Genomic DNA, 13,162 nt, shown 5'->3' on the forward strand with positions numbered 1-13,162 from the left:
AGACTTGCTTCACTGCTCCTGAAGCTTCTTTTCTCCCTGCAGGTGGGGAACAGGGGCTTGAACCTAAGTCTTTTTGCATGGTAATATTTGTGACCTACCTAGTAAATCACCATACAGCCCTGCACCCTTAGATTTTATAATGGCCTTCTTTTTTTTTCCTTTTCATTTTCCTCAAACTGAACTTTTGAAAAACAAAAAAACAACTATTTCCTCTACTCTTCTTGAGTACTCTTCTTTTTGTATGAAAGAGTGCTACAAGTATCTGTCTCCTTTTTTTTTTTTTTTTTCAAATCAGAGCACTGCTCAGCTCTTGCTTAAGGTGATACAGATCTTGGAGATCCTGGGATCTTGGGAGGCTTTTTGCACAACCACTATACTGTCTCCTCTGCCCATTTTTCTTCTTCTCCCCCTCCTATCTTTCCTCTCAATTTTTCTCTGCCTCCATTTAAAAAGAGAGAGAGAGAGAGAGGGAGACTGGGGTGTGGGGACAAGCTGCTGGGGAAGTGGATTCATCATGTAGACATCAAGCCCCAATAATAACCCTGGTTGCAATAAAAAAAAATAAAAAATAAACAAACACAATAATGGTATGACCAATTTGTTATAAAATGTTTCAGGTTGGCCATAGTTCCTACCACACTCTATTGTTTTACACCCTCTTTCCTGGCCCCAGGCACATTGCCTCCCTGTTGGGAAATTGTGCAGATGTGGTTGAGTTAGGCAGGACCCACAAATCATCATATTACCATGCGAGTATTATTATTTACATATCAGTCTTCTGCCTTGTTTTAAAAATGACTCCTCCACCACCACATTATCCCCTCAGGGTATTGCCCATTCCCACCAGCAAAAAACTATAACAACTGTAACTAAGGAAGTTCCCAGAATGCCTTTTTCTTTTCTCCATCCTCTTCCCTAGCCAATTCCGTCCCGACTTGCCACTTCCGTTTTTACCCTATAAAACTTGCTGCTATTCCTGGCTTTTCCCCTTTTTTTTCTCTTCCTTGTCCTGACCTGGAGACCTGGAGAAGGGCTGGTGTGCATAGTGGGAGATGGCCATTTTGCTAGCTCCACGTGGCCTAAACCCGCTGTGCTCACACCCAACTCTGGGGCACCCACATGAATAAAGATTTGCGTTCCCACTCCGCCATGAGTTGATGGTCTCTCTCTCTCCTGTGAGGCAACCCCGATACCTCCCTAGTCATTAAAAAATTTTTATTCTTATCTTTATTTCCTTATAGAGACAGCCAGAAATTGAAAGGGGGTGATAGGGAGAGAGACAGAGAAACACCTGCAGCCCTGGCTTTACCACTTGCAAAGCTTACCCCCTGCAGGTGGAGACCAAGGGCTCAAACCTGGGTCTTCAGGCATTGTAATATGTGCATTCAACCAGGTGTACCACTACCTGGCCCCCCTCCCTAGTCATTTGATAGCACCCTGAATCCAAGACCAAATCTATTGGATTGTCATTCTACTCATTACCTCTATCCCTTTCCATGCTCAGTAAGTGACTCATTTTTGTCTTTATCACATCTGTACCTGATGGGATCCAGGTGGCCCCCCAGCTCTCCCTGACCCCCGGTACCACACATATGGACGCACGGCTGCTGCAGCTGTGAGTTCAAAGCTGATGCAGGCCCGGGTGATGAGCAGCAGTAATCCAGACTTGGTGGGGACGCACTCTGCCGCAGATGAGGAGGTGAAGAGCATCATGTCCTCAAAGGTAGGCCAGCTGTCAAGCCTAGAAACATCCCTAGGGATGTTAGAACAACTAATTCTGCTGTCTAGGAGGTCAGGTGCTTTCATGCTTGGCTATGGAGGGCTTTTCCTTTGAAAAGCTCTCTACTCCCCTAGTTAACTCCATTTGATAATGATATGTGTTCTTGAGGTTATTCCTGTTGATAAAGTGGAGAGATACAGAGGCAAGATTACCATTGGAGGGTGTGTTCAAAATTAATTAACTTCAGTAGGAAGCTCTTAGAGTTTTGCAAGTTTAGTAATAAACGGCTTTTTAGTGTGTGTAGTCCAGTGTTGTTGTTTTTTTATGTAACTGCCATGAATGCTTAGTCTGAATTTCCTTCATAGTTATCTGTGGCTTCAGAGTTTTGTTTTTTGCTTGTTTTTTTTTTTCCTACCAGAGCACTGCTCAGCTCTACCTTATGGTAGTATAGGGAATTGAACCTGGGACTTGGTTTTAGCCTCAGGTATGAGAGTCTCTTTACATAAATATTAAGCTGTCTCCTCAGCCTGGCTTCAGAGTTTTTACTTTTTTGAATATATTTTATTTATTTTATTGTAATGATAGAGATACAAAGAGAGAGACTAGAGCACTGCTCAGCTCTGGCTGACTGGTGTTGCTGGGGGTTGAATCCAGAACCTTGGAGTTTGAGGCAGGAAAGTCTTGTGCAGAACCATTATGCTATCTCCCCTGCCCTACTCCAGAGTTTTTAAGCTAGCAAAGTGCCGTCATACACATTATTGAACCAAGCTCTGTTTAGATATAGTTTCCCTTGGAACATCCACCCATTTGAATACTGATCACAAAACCCACCCCTGTACACAGGACACGTTGTGAGAAAGGAACTCTGGAGTGCTGAGTTGGGCCTCGGCTCTGACACCACCCAATGGTGTGGTCATGAACAAGTCAGTTCCTGCCCTTGGCCTTGCTTTCTTCATCTCTGAGGAGCTTCTGAACCCTGGCTGAACTTAAGACTCAGCTAAGGATATTTCAAAAATGCCAGATCCACCCCTGGAGAAGCAGATGATTTATAGGTTGCACTATGTAAAATTGCCCATACTTGGCCCTTTTTGACTTAAAAACCAGGGCTGTGCAGAAGCTGATTGGAGCCACTTTCTGAGAGCTGATTGTTAAATTTCCAGGAATTTTTAGAGTCAGTTTTTAAGTGTAGGCATGATGAAAATTAAATTCTGTGGGTAGTTAAATATATTAAGACCAAAGAGAGGAGCCAAACTCAGGGAGCTGGGTTCCAGCACCACCACCACCCCCATAACTTACAAGGCAAGTACTGTGGTGTCTCTCCTCTCTTTCTCCTTCCCTTTCCTCTATCTTAAAGTAGGTCTGCAAGCCTCTCTCTCTCTCTTTCTCTCTGCCCCTTCCCTTTCAATTTTTCTCTATCCTATCAAATAAAAAACTAGAAAGGGGGGGAGGAAAAAATGGCCACTGGCAGCAGTAGATTCATCATGCCAGCACCAATCCCCAAAGATAACCCTCATGACAATTTTAAAAAGAAGAAAAGAATTCTCCAGAAGCAATGGAATCAGCACACCAAAACTGCGCGCGCGCACACGCAAACACACACACACACACACACACACACACACACACACACACACACACACACACACACACCTGCCTGAATTCAGTGTGGAATATATCCTAGAACAGAAACAGGACGTGGGTAGCACTGACAAAATCTGAATCAAGTCTTTGACTTGGTTAAAACTAATATGCCAAAGTTATTTTCTTAGTTTTGACAATGTACCACATTAGGTAAGACAATTAACATTAAAAAAAAAAAACACAAGGTGAAGCTCATATAGAGAACTCTCTGTGCCACCCTGCACCTTGCCCATATCTCTAAAATTTTAGACAATCTAGGATTGTATAAGAGACTGGATACAGTCCCACACTGACCCACAGAGAGGCACTATTACCACACATTCTTCTGCTGTCCCAGTAAAGTCAAGGACTAGTGTGTAGAAGGGACTGTTCAACACCTGGTTCTCAACTATTTTTTAAACTACGTGTCACTACTCAAAATCAGGAAGAAGTAAGTACACTTAGGTGTCATTTTATCTTCTTCATTTTGTCTTGTATTTATTTATAGCAATTTTTATTTTTACCTATTTATAGCAATTTTTGTTTTTACCTTGGCAATCAGGAAAAATAAGAAATGTGTTAAAACTGGAGTACAAAGAAGGGGAAGAGAGGGAGGTGGAGAAGGTGTTGGATCTTAAAAATGGATCTAAGAGGGGTGTGTTGTAGACAACCATTACAGGAAGATGAGGAATTGCACCCATGTGCCAACAACTATATTAGAAGTCATTATCCCCCAAAAAAATGATAAAAAAGAAAAGAAAAGAAAGAGAAATCCCAGTCTTCAAATCAAGTATCAAATCTCCTGGTAACCAGTCCTCATCCATAGGTGCTCTTAAAAGGTCACCTCACAAATACAAGACACAACTAAACAGACAAATAGACAGAAATAGGTAATAGGTATTGGGCTGCTAGAAAAAGTCATATTTTCTATACAAAAATCTATAATAACTCTTCCATCAACCCAATAGATAGACAGACAGTGGTGGGACATTACCTGGGTACATGGATAAATAAAGAAGTGTGAATTGTGTTAGAATTTAATTCTGAAATTGTGAGTTCCAGCACTGTCTTCTGTTTCATGGACCTCTGCTGCCTGTTGAGTCCTGGTTTTGTTATTCCAGATTGCTGATCGGAACTGCAACCGGATGTCTTACTATTGCTCTGGCAACAGTGATGCTCCCAGCTCAACAGCAGCCCCCAGACCAGTCAGCAAGAAGGTACTGAGCAGGGCAGTATGAGCATATTCTCCTGAGTCCCCAGGCCAAACTAGGCTCTCTTGCTTTGCATGTGAGCACACACGCACACGCACATGCACACATACACACCCTTCCTTTTACAGACACTGATTCCCAGTGACTCATACCCCCTGGTGGTTAGTGAAAATTGATTGATGGACCCTACTCTCCAATTGTCTAATTCAGCTGATGAAATAGAGCCCAAAATTTGCATTTCTAACAGTTTTCCAACTGATTGTGGTCTGAAGACCATACTCTGAGACAATCATGGAATTCACCATTTAAAAATTTTTTTTATTTATAAAAAGGAAACACTGACAAAACCACAGGATAAGAGGGTAGAGCTTCGCACTATTCCCACCACCAGAGCTCCATATACCAACCCCTCCCCTGATAGCTTTCCTACTCTTTAACCCTCTGGGAGTATAGACCCAAGATCATTGTGGGATGCAGAAGGTTGAAGGTCTGGCTTTTGTAATTGCTTCCCAGCTGAACATGGGCATTGATAGGTCGATCCATATCCCCATCCTGTCTCTCTCTCTCCCTAGGGCTCTGGGGAAGCATAGCTCCAAGGCACATTGGTAGGGTAGTCTGTCCAAGGAAGTCTGGTCATACCCTGCTAGCATCTGGAACCTGGTGGCTGAAAAGAGAGTTAATATACAAAACCAAACAAACTGTTGAATAATCATGGACCTAAAAGCTGGAATAGTGCAGGTGAAGCACTGGGGCGTCCTCCATTTTGTAGATAGCTAGTAGGCATATTTTTATATTTCAAAGGGCCTGTAGTTATACTAGTGTTTTTTTGTTTTGTTTTTTATTTTTGTTTTTTGCCTGAGCCTGAAATCTGATATGCAGATATTTCACCATTTTTGTACTAGAAGGAATACTGGAAACATTTCATCTTCCATAAAAGGTGATGAGGTATTGCTGATTTCAGTACTCTTGTCAAAATAATATAAAATACCTCCTTTTTTTTTTTCCCACCACACCTGGAAATTCAGAAATTTTATGGGCCACACAGCTTCTAACCAGCACATATTTTCAGTTTCCCCTTCATAGCCACAGCCTGTGTGGTCAAAGGGGCAAAGGAAAAATATTCTCTCTACCAGGCGCCAAATATAGGCACCCACTCACTGTTCTAGCAGGTACTTAAGTTCCTGAGTCTTTCAAGAACCCTATTAAAATGTAAATATGCTAATTAAAGAATACTACAGGAAGCTATTTGCAACTACAGATACCACTGGGACATGTTTATTCAGCCATCCAGGAGGCAAAGAGCCACAGCTCTCATCACTTAGGCTGGATGAGGGGAAGCATTGTGAAGGCCTGCCTCGCCCAGAGCTGCAGACTTTACAGTAATCCAGATACCATATGTCTGGGAAGTTCATTGTAAAAGGAGAGGTGTAAGAAGATATGGCTAGGGAGAGGGTGGTAGCCAGCGGGTTAATCAGCTTAATCACATGTGACGCAAAGCCCAAGGACCAATATCTAGTTTAAGCTCCCTGGCTCCCCACCTGCAGGGGAGTCGCAAGCAGTGAAGCAGGTCTGCAGGTGTCTTTCTCTCCCCCTCTCTGTCTTCCCCTCCTCTCTTCATTTCTCTCTGTCCTATCCAACAGCGACAACATCAGTAACAACAACAATAATAACTACAACAATAAAAAAACAACAAGGGCAACACACAGGAAAATAAATAAATTTTTTTTAATATTTATTTTATTTATTTATTCCCTTTTGTTGCCCTTGTTGTTTTATTGTTGTAGTTATTATTGTTGTTGTCGTTGTTGGATAGGACAGAGAGAAATGGAGAGAGGAGGGGAAGACAGAGAGGAGGAGAGAAAGATAGACACCTGCAGACCTGCTTCACCGCCTGTGAAGCGACTCCCCTGCAGGTGGGGAGCCGGGGTTCGAACCGGGATCCTTATGCCGGTCCTTGTGCTTTGCGCCACCTGCGCTTAACCCGCTGCGCTACAGCCCAACTCCCATAAATATTTTTTAAAAAGATATGACTAGGTGCAAAAAGTAAATATTCCACTTACTCTGAAACTAGCAGTGACTAGTTACAAGTACCATTCTCCTTCTTTTAAAACAAAGTAATTTTTTAAAAGTAGCAACTCACTAGAGAGATATTTTAAATCCTAACTCACTAATGTGCTTGTGAAGCATTGTAAACTGTATTCACTTTTACAAAATTAAGACAAGGACAAGGAAAAATGCAAAACAAAATCAGGTGAAACAAAATAGGATTTGCTACCGCCTGACTTCCTTAAGGCAAGGCCTGATGTCTTATGTTTGCTTTTGTATGTGCTTTGACTTGGTTTCTGGACACTTCAGTGGCCAGAAGAGGGGGGGGGGATCATTTCGGAGGGAAGTTTAGACAATGCATATTCTTAATAGTTCAGCAAACAGTATTAGTTGGCTATTTTCTACGACCACCTGGTAAGGTATTCTTACAATAATGCTGCCCAGTCAGCAGCACAAATAACTTTAAGAAGAAGCTTATCCACTTGTAAGCTCTCCTTGCCATAAGCTTCTGGCAACCAAACTGACCTGACCTATATACCAGAGGTTACTTTTGAAATAGATGGTGTATGTCTGTCCTGTGGCTGGGGACATCCTGGCATGGCCAAGTCACATCCTATGCACATTAGACTGTCTACCAGGTTAACACTGGACACGCTCCTTCCAGATGGGAGAACTTTCCTTAAGATGCACAACAGCAGATAAATATGTCATGGTTATTTTTTTTAATATTTAAATTTATTTATTGAATAGAGACAGAGAAATTGAGAAGGAAGGGGGATAGATAGGGAGCAAGAGAGACCCCTGCAGCACTGCTTCACCGATTTCAAAGCAGCTCCTTCCCCAGCCACAGGTAGGGACTGAGAACTTCAACCTGGGTCCTTGAACACTGTGCCATGTGCACTCAACGAGGTGCACCATTACTGGGCCCCTGATACAGCTATTGGGAACATGAAGGTTTGACTTACCTGACAGAATGAAGTGGGATCTACTGAAAAAGCTCTTAAGCATTCTCCATTCTTCACCATTAATCCGCTGTGGTCTGTAAACTGAACACCCAGACTTCTGCAGTTCGGTTTTTCCACTGGTTTCCTTGTAGTTATCTGGGAACTCTCAATCTTTAACACACATAACATTTAATTCATTGTTTTATATGTATGCTAGCTTTTCCAAAATTTTATTTATCTTAATGAGAGAGAGACAGAAAGAGAGACAAGAACACTGCTCAGCTCTGCTTTATGGTGGTGCTGGGGATTGACTGGAACCTCAGAGGCTCAGGTATGAAAGTCTTTTGCAGAACCATTATGTGTCTCCCACGCCCTGTTGTTGCTGTTTTAAAGATGTGTAGAAGTTAGTCTTTGTTATAGAAAATTTTTGCTTTAGGTATTTTATTTAAAACTTAGTTTCCAACTAAGCCAGTACCCTGAGTTGTGGCTTGGTATTCAGATGTTTTATTTATTTTTTATCCACTGGATAATATTTTTTATCTGTAATTTATTGTGTTTTAGAGAGGCCAAGAATCCAGTTTCACTCCCAACAAAGCAGCATTCCTTTGAGCCTAGCTTTCCTGCCAGGCACCAACATCCACCTTCTACCTACTTAAAATGCACACACCTCTGCCCCCATCTCAAGTTATCTCTACTTTATGATCACCCGTGGGTGGGCTAGAACTCATACTTCAGTAAACCTGCATGCTAGTACTACTTATTTTTATTTATCTTTATAATTAATGCATATTTTTATTTCTTCTATAATCTTTATTAATTTTGATTTGACAGAGACAACCAGAAATCAAGAGGGAAGTTGGGAGATAGAGCTATAGGCAGGTAGACACACACACACACACACACACACCTGCAGAGCTATAGGCAGGTAGACACACATACACACACACACATACCTGCAGAGCTATAGGCAGGTAGACACACACACACACACACACACACACACACTCACTCTGCAGTACTGTTTCACTGCATGTGAAGCTACCCCTACAATATGTAAGGACCTGAGTTCAAGCTCACGTCCTTACACATTGTAACTTGTGCACTCTACCAGATGCCTTCCAAGTTGGTTTTTTTTTAAAATTTATTTCTTTTTATTTAAGAAAGGAGACATTAACAAAACCATAGAATAAGAGGGGAACAATTCCACACAATTCCCATAACCCAATCTCCATATCCCATCCCCTCCCCTGATAGCCTTCCCATTCTCTATCTCTCTGGGAGTATGGACCCAGGGTCGTTGTGGGTTGCAGAGGGTGGAAGGTCTGGCTTCTGTAATTGCTTCCCCGCTGAACATGGGTGTTGACTGGTCGATCCATACTCCCAGCCTGCCTCTCTCTTTCCCTAGTAGGGTGGGGCTCTGAGGAAGCAGAGCTCCAGTACACATTGATGGGGTCGTTTGTCCAGGGAAGTCTGATCAGCATCTTGCTGGCATCCCGGAACCTGGTGGCTGAAAAGAGAGTTAACATACAAAGCCAAACAAATTGTTGAACAATCATGGACCCAAAGACTGGAATAGTGCAGATGAAGTATTGGGGTATTCCCTGCATGCTCTTGTGTACTTTTGCTTTCAGGTATATATTTTTCCCCTAGTTTATGGGCACGGGTGAACCTATGCTCTATCTCAGGGGACCTGGACTATATCTAGGTTTGGGGACTTTATTGGGGAGTGGAACACCTGGAATGGAGTTAGAGAATACTATGAAAGGAAAGGTCTCACCCGAGTGATGGAGCTGAAGGGTTGTCATTCCACACCTGAAGTCTCTGGACACAATCTGAAGTGAAACATGCTGGGGTGGCACTTGTTGCGTTGATTAGGTTGCGATCCGCGGATGCAATATTATTTGATTTGAATTGAGAGCAGCATGCAGAAAAGTGGGCCCCACCCTAAGGTTCCAGGACTGGGGAAAATATAGGCTTTATAGTGGAAATGTGAGTGTCCTGTTGTCTTAGGGTTCAAGAAGACAATGGATAGTTATTGTTATTGTCACATTATTTGGTGATAGGGTTAACTTTGGAAAGTCCCTTTGTTAGGGTTTAGGGTATAATACCCAGCATCTTATATATAGCTGTGCCACCAGTTGCTTCTGTTCTCCCTGGTCTAGGCTTTTGGGAGAGACAACATATCAAAGACAGCCTATGTATTAATAAGACTCAGTCTGTGTTTTAAGAAGTTCTAGACATGGTCAATTTTCCCCCCTCATATTAATTAAATAGTGGTTTATATGTTTACACTTTAATAGCATTGTACATAAACACCATTCCCACCACCAAAAGACTGTGTCCCATCCCCACCCCCCACCCCCACCCCCCCACCCCACCCCCGCCATGCTGAGAAGCCCAATGGCCACCCTCCCCTTCACCACAGTGTTTTTTACATTGTTGCCCTGCTCTTGATTTAATCAGATCCTGCTTTTAGTTTCCCTTTCTGTTCTTCTTTCTCAACTTCTGTTGATGAGTGGGGACATCCCATACTCATATTTATCTTTCTGACTTAGCTGACTTAACATAATTCCTTCTAGCTCTGTCTAAGATGGGTCAGATAAGGTGGGCTCATTGTTCTTAATAGCTGCATAGTATTCCATTGTGTATATGTACCACAGCTTTCTCAGCCACTCATCTGCTGTTGGGCACCTGGGTTCCTTCCAGGTTTTAGCTATTATAAATTGTGCTGCTATGAACATAGATGTTTTTGGTTGGGCATTATGGAATCCTTGGGGTATATGCCCAGGAGAAGAATTACTGGGTCATATGGAAGGTCCATGTCTAGCCTTGTGAGAGTTCTCCAGACTGCTCTCCAGAGACGCTGGACCAATTTACATTCCCACCAGCAGTGTAGAAGGGTTCCTCTGTCCCCACAGTCTCTCCAAGTTGGTTTCTAAAAAGAAGGAAAGAGCTGTTAATGAGTAGAGCACTTACTATCATTGACTGGTTTTTGTTTTTGCTTTTTGTCCAGCATTTCCATGAGGAGCTTGCCTTGCAGATGGTGGTGAGCACTGGGATGGTGAGAGAAACAGTCTTCAAGTATGCCTGGTTCTTCTTTGAGCTTCTGGTAAGATGCTTGCATGTTTCTAGTATGTTCTATAGGGCACAAAAAGTACCCTGTAGAAAGGTGAGGAAGTTCCCTGTACCAAGGGCTGACATCTTGAGTAACTCTGGCTGAAAATCTGGGACTGTTCCTCAACATCTCTTTCTCACCCCTTTATCCATCTTCTGCCAAGTCTTGTGGCTTCTACCTTGAAATTCTCTTATCTATTGCTTCTCACCTCTTCGCCACTATTGAACCAGCCTGACGATCATCATCTCTCATCCACCTCTTGGATTTACTCCCTCTTCTGTACATTTATTTTAAACTTTCTGCATTCATGTTGGTCCTGAACCCATCCACTCTGCACAAGGCTGCCATTATTACACTGAAAATGTCACTCTCCTCTTTAAGATCCTTCAGTGGTTTTCAGTATGCTGGAAATAAAGAAAAATAAATCCAGGGCCAGGGGGGAAAGCTTTGCAAGTCATGAGGCAGGGCTGCAAGTCTCTCTCTCTCTCTCTCTCTCTCTTTCTCTCTCTCTCCCTCTCTCTTATCACCCCCTTTCCTCTCAATTTCTGTCTGTCTCTATCCAATAAATAAATAAAGATTAAAAAAGCAAAGCCTACTTGGCAAGAAAAAAATTAAAAAAAAAAAAGTAAAAGAAATCCTTGTGGTCTAAACAGTCCTCCCTTGATTCTAACTTCATCCTCCATGTCTCCCTTCCCCATTCAGCCATGTTGCTCTACTTGGTTCTCTGAAGATGCCAAGACCTTTGCAGCCTCAGAGTCTTTTTCAGATACTCTCCCCTCTCTCCACCTCTCATGTTCTCTCCCACACACACAGTTTGGGCTCTTCTCTTTAAGCTCCAGCTCTTACTGTTGCTGCTTTCAAGAGGTCTTTTCTGTCTACCTTCTACTGTGATCTGTCTTCCATCTCATTACTCTCTCTTTTAACATCCTGTTTCATTTCTTCTTAGCAGTGCTCAACCTTGGTAATTGTTTTCTGGTTTTTCTGTTTGATTTATAAAATGTGGAGCTACCTGTCTCTAACCCCACAATAGGCTTGTGTATCATATAAGCACCAATTCATCTTTATTGAGGGTAAAATGCAAGTTGTAGGTCTGTTTACCTAGAACTTCTGTCAGTTCTCTAAAAGAAAAGCAAAAGGTACAACCATACATCCTGATTCTAAAAGAAAATTATAGTGACACATATTTTTTTGTTGATGACTGAAAGTAAAACAATTTCACATTAAAATCACAAAATAAATCAAACTTTTTGTCAATATATATCTAGAGGTCCATTTTTATATAATGTTAATTATAAAGAGTTTAGAAAAGGGCAAGGGTAGATAGCATAATGGTTATGCAAAGAAACTCTCATACCTGAGGCTCCGAAGTCCCAGGTTCAATCCCTGGCACCACCATAAACCAGAGCTGATAAGTGCTCTAATGTAAAGGTAAAAAAAAAAAAGTACAGAAAATATCTCATCTGGTAGAGTGCACACTTGACCATGCATAAGAGCCCAGGTTCAAGTCTTTTGATTGCCACATGAAAAAAGGTGAAGTTTCACAGTTGTTGGAGTAATGATGTGATCCCTCTCCTTCTCTGTTTCTTTCCCTCTCTTTCTCTCACTCTCTAGCTCAAAAAAAGAGACAGATTTTGCCAGAAGAGGTTAGCATTCCAATGGCAACTCTAGAGGCTTTTCAGTATACTCTTGAAGCATGAGGAAAGCCCTGTGAGGTAACCCTCCTATGAAGTCATCCCATTTTGCACACAAGGCACCAATACTAAGTAAGGGTTTGCCTTCTCTCAGCCAGTGAAAGTACATGACAGATGGAGCACATGACAGAAGGTGGCTTCTTAGAGAAACATTGCCATTGCCAGAATGCAGAGTGGAAAGTGTGAGCCCTCTCTCTTCTCCTGCTGGTGGAGCTGCAAGCCTGAAATTCCTAAGTCCAAGTTCTTTTCTGCTGCACCTTGCCTCTCTTGGAAAGCTCCAATTTACCAAAAAGAAAAAAAAAAAAGAAAGAAAGAAAGAAAAAAGAACCAACATATTACAAAATGCAAAGCCTTCTATGCAGTGCTACAAGTATTCCCCTTCCCTTTTCCCAGGGAGGATAAGCTCATCATTGCCAGGCCTAACTGGCTCCCCATTGCTATGGCCATGGCCACTTAGAGCTTTTCTTTGAAGGCAGTTTTGCATTCTTTGTAGGTGAAGTGATGGCTCTGTCCCTTCTCTAATCCAGGCAGAATCTGGCATCCCAGAGGAAGGAAAAGCAACAGCATGCTAGGCACTGCTTTAAGCCTTTTACGCACTACTCATTTAATCTCTAAGCAACCTTGAAACCATCATCCCAAATTTACAGAGGAGACTGGAAGGAAGTATAGCTGGGTCTCAGGGAAAACTGAGGCAGAGAAAGAGGAGAAGGAGTACATGACAGAAGGTGACATCTTACAGAAACATTGCCACTGCCAGAATGCAGAGTAGAAAGTGTAAGCCCTCTCTCTTTTCCCTGCTGGTGCTCTGGTACCCC

General features: G+C 42.4%; 1 protein-coding gene across 3 annotated transcripts in view; it reads left to right on the forward strand.

The window, feature by feature from the left end:
- DOCK8 (dedicator of cytokinesis 8) overlaps nt 1-13,162 on the forward strand; it is a 220,581-nt gene that overhangs the window by 128,179 nt on the left and 79,240 nt on the right. For 2 of the 3 annotated variants that reach the window (XM_060199742.1, XM_060199743.1), the window contains exons 21-23: nt 1,554-1,723; nt 4,462-4,557; nt 10,555-10,650. In XM_060199742.1, the coding sequence (XP_060055725.1) occupies nt 1,554-1,723; nt 4,462-4,557; nt 10,555-10,650 (362 nt within the window). The remainder of the gene's footprint in view (nt 1-1,553; nt 1,724-4,461; nt 4,558-10,554; nt 10,651-13,162) is intronic. The other variant, XM_060199744.1, reaches the window with a different exon arrangement.

Source organism: Erinaceus europaeus, chromosome 10 (assembly GCF_950295315.1).
Source record: "Erinaceus europaeus chromosome 10, mEriEur2.1, whole genome shotgun sequence".
NCBI classification, from domain to species: Eukaryota; Metazoa; Chordata; class Mammalia; order Eulipotyphla; family Erinaceidae; genus Erinaceus; species Erinaceus europaeus.